The 1,660-nt window shown below is 40.1% G+C and overlaps 1 protein-coding gene across 1 annotated transcript in view; it reads left to right on the top strand.

The window, feature by feature from the left end:
- fip1l1b (FIP1 like 1b (S. cerevisiae)) overlaps positions 1-1,144 on the top strand; it is an 11,451-nt gene extending 10,307 nt beyond the window's left edge. The window contains exon 13 of the mRNA XM_013914323.1: positions 1,000-1,144. Coding sequence (XP_013769777.1) covers positions 1,000-1,144 — 145 coding nt within the window. The remainder of the gene's footprint in view (positions 1-999) is intronic.
- Positions 1,145-1,660: the final 516 nt, after the last annotated feature.

Genomic DNA, 1,660 nt, shown 5'->3' on the forward strand with positions numbered 1-1,660 from the left:
GTCACATAGTTAACGCTGATGAAAGTTGCTCTCTGTTTTATTTATTGGGCTTAGTTTAACTCCTGTGAATACTATAAATGGATACTTTATGTAAATATTCATGCATTTCTGCAGACAACAAATTTTGATTCTGGAGGTTCTGTGGTTTCCTGTTCAGGGCAATCATATATGAGCAGGCAAAAAAGGGATTGCATTAAATAAACTCTATTGCAATTTTTTATTTTTAGAACTAATGAATAATATCTGTATCCTTAAACACTGATCACTGGGAGGAACAGGAAGTATTAGTCCTGATACACACCAACTAAACCAGAAGCCCTAAAATATTGGCTGTTATTGCGTAGACAACACACACAGGGTTCCAAGATGATTGGACTTTTAATCACGTAGCGTTGGTGTTCTAGAGCTAAGCTTATGCTGTGAAATGAAATGTAAACATGTGAGTTAAACAGAAATATTTTAGCTTTTACGAATTTTCAGTTGTTCCATATGAAAGTAGAGTTTAAACTAAAAGCAGTAGCAGCTCACGAAGTGTTAGTTTTATCGAGATCTGTCCTTCTAAAACGTTGAGATTCAGTGTTTTTAAACAATTAAAAAGTCAGCTGTAAACTGAAGTCACAGTTTACAGCAACAACAATCCCCCCAAGAATTTTCAGACAATTTGCTGACGTCATTAAAAATGTCATATGTGTGATATGAGGATCGAAATATCAGAGGAACAAAATTGCTCAACTGACAAACCCTGAAAATATGAAAGTTTTTAATACTTTATTTTCTTTCCACCTCTCCGCCCTGTCTAACCCACGGTTCCTCTCTTCGTTCTCCTTTGTCTTTGCCCTCTCTTCTCTATTTCTCTTCTTCTCACCTTTCATCTGTATTGATCTCAACATTTTTTTTGTCCGTGTCTCTTTTTCACCTCCTCTTCCTTCCCATCTCCTTACACCTGCCCTTCTCTTCCGATCATTTTTTCTCTCTCCTGTCCTCTTCACCTTTCATTAGCAGCAGTAGCAGGAGGAGGCACGACAGCGAGGAGGGGGACAGCCACAGACGGCACAAACACAAGAAGAGCAAGAGGAGCAAGGAGGGCAAAGAGGCCAGCGAGGAGATCAGCGCAGACCAAGAGAATCAGGAAGCCATGGAGTAGCGATGACCACTTCCCATCTTTCATCCCTTCATTTGTCTCCATGCTGACCAGAAAGGGAGAAAATGAACGAGAGACCAAGAAAACCAGAAAGTGGCTGAGTGACAGATGGACCTGTCACTCTCCTCTCCATCAGTCTCCATTCTCCTCCACCCTGCTGTCATTCACCCTCACCATCACTTCAGAATAAATGGAGCAAAGGAGGAGGTGAAGGAGGAATGGTCATTCTCCTAACCCATCTTTTCCATCTGATCAGGCAAAACATCATTTGGTCTTTAACCACCTCATTTTTCTCTCTGCCCCTTCTTTCAGAGCACTGCTGTAAATTAGGCTCAAAGATTTCACTGTATAGTCGCTATGATCAGCAGAATTTGCTCTTCTTCTGTTGTTTGTATGTTGTCCATTTGTTCTTGTCCCCAATGAAGACTTCCTTAGAAAGCTGTCAGTTAAGTTCAATTAAACACTTTTTGATAAGATGTCTTTTTGTGACTTTCTTGGAATAAATACTTGTCTACTGTT

The sequence above is a fragment of the Pundamilia nyererei genome, unplaced genomic scaffold (assembly GCF_000239375.1).
Source record: "Pundamilia nyererei isolate P.nyererei 1_Seehausen unplaced genomic scaffold, PunNye1.0 scaffold00187, whole genome shotgun sequence".
Lineage (NCBI taxonomy): Eukaryota > Metazoa > Chordata > Actinopteri > Cichliformes > Cichlidae > Pundamilia > Pundamilia nyererei.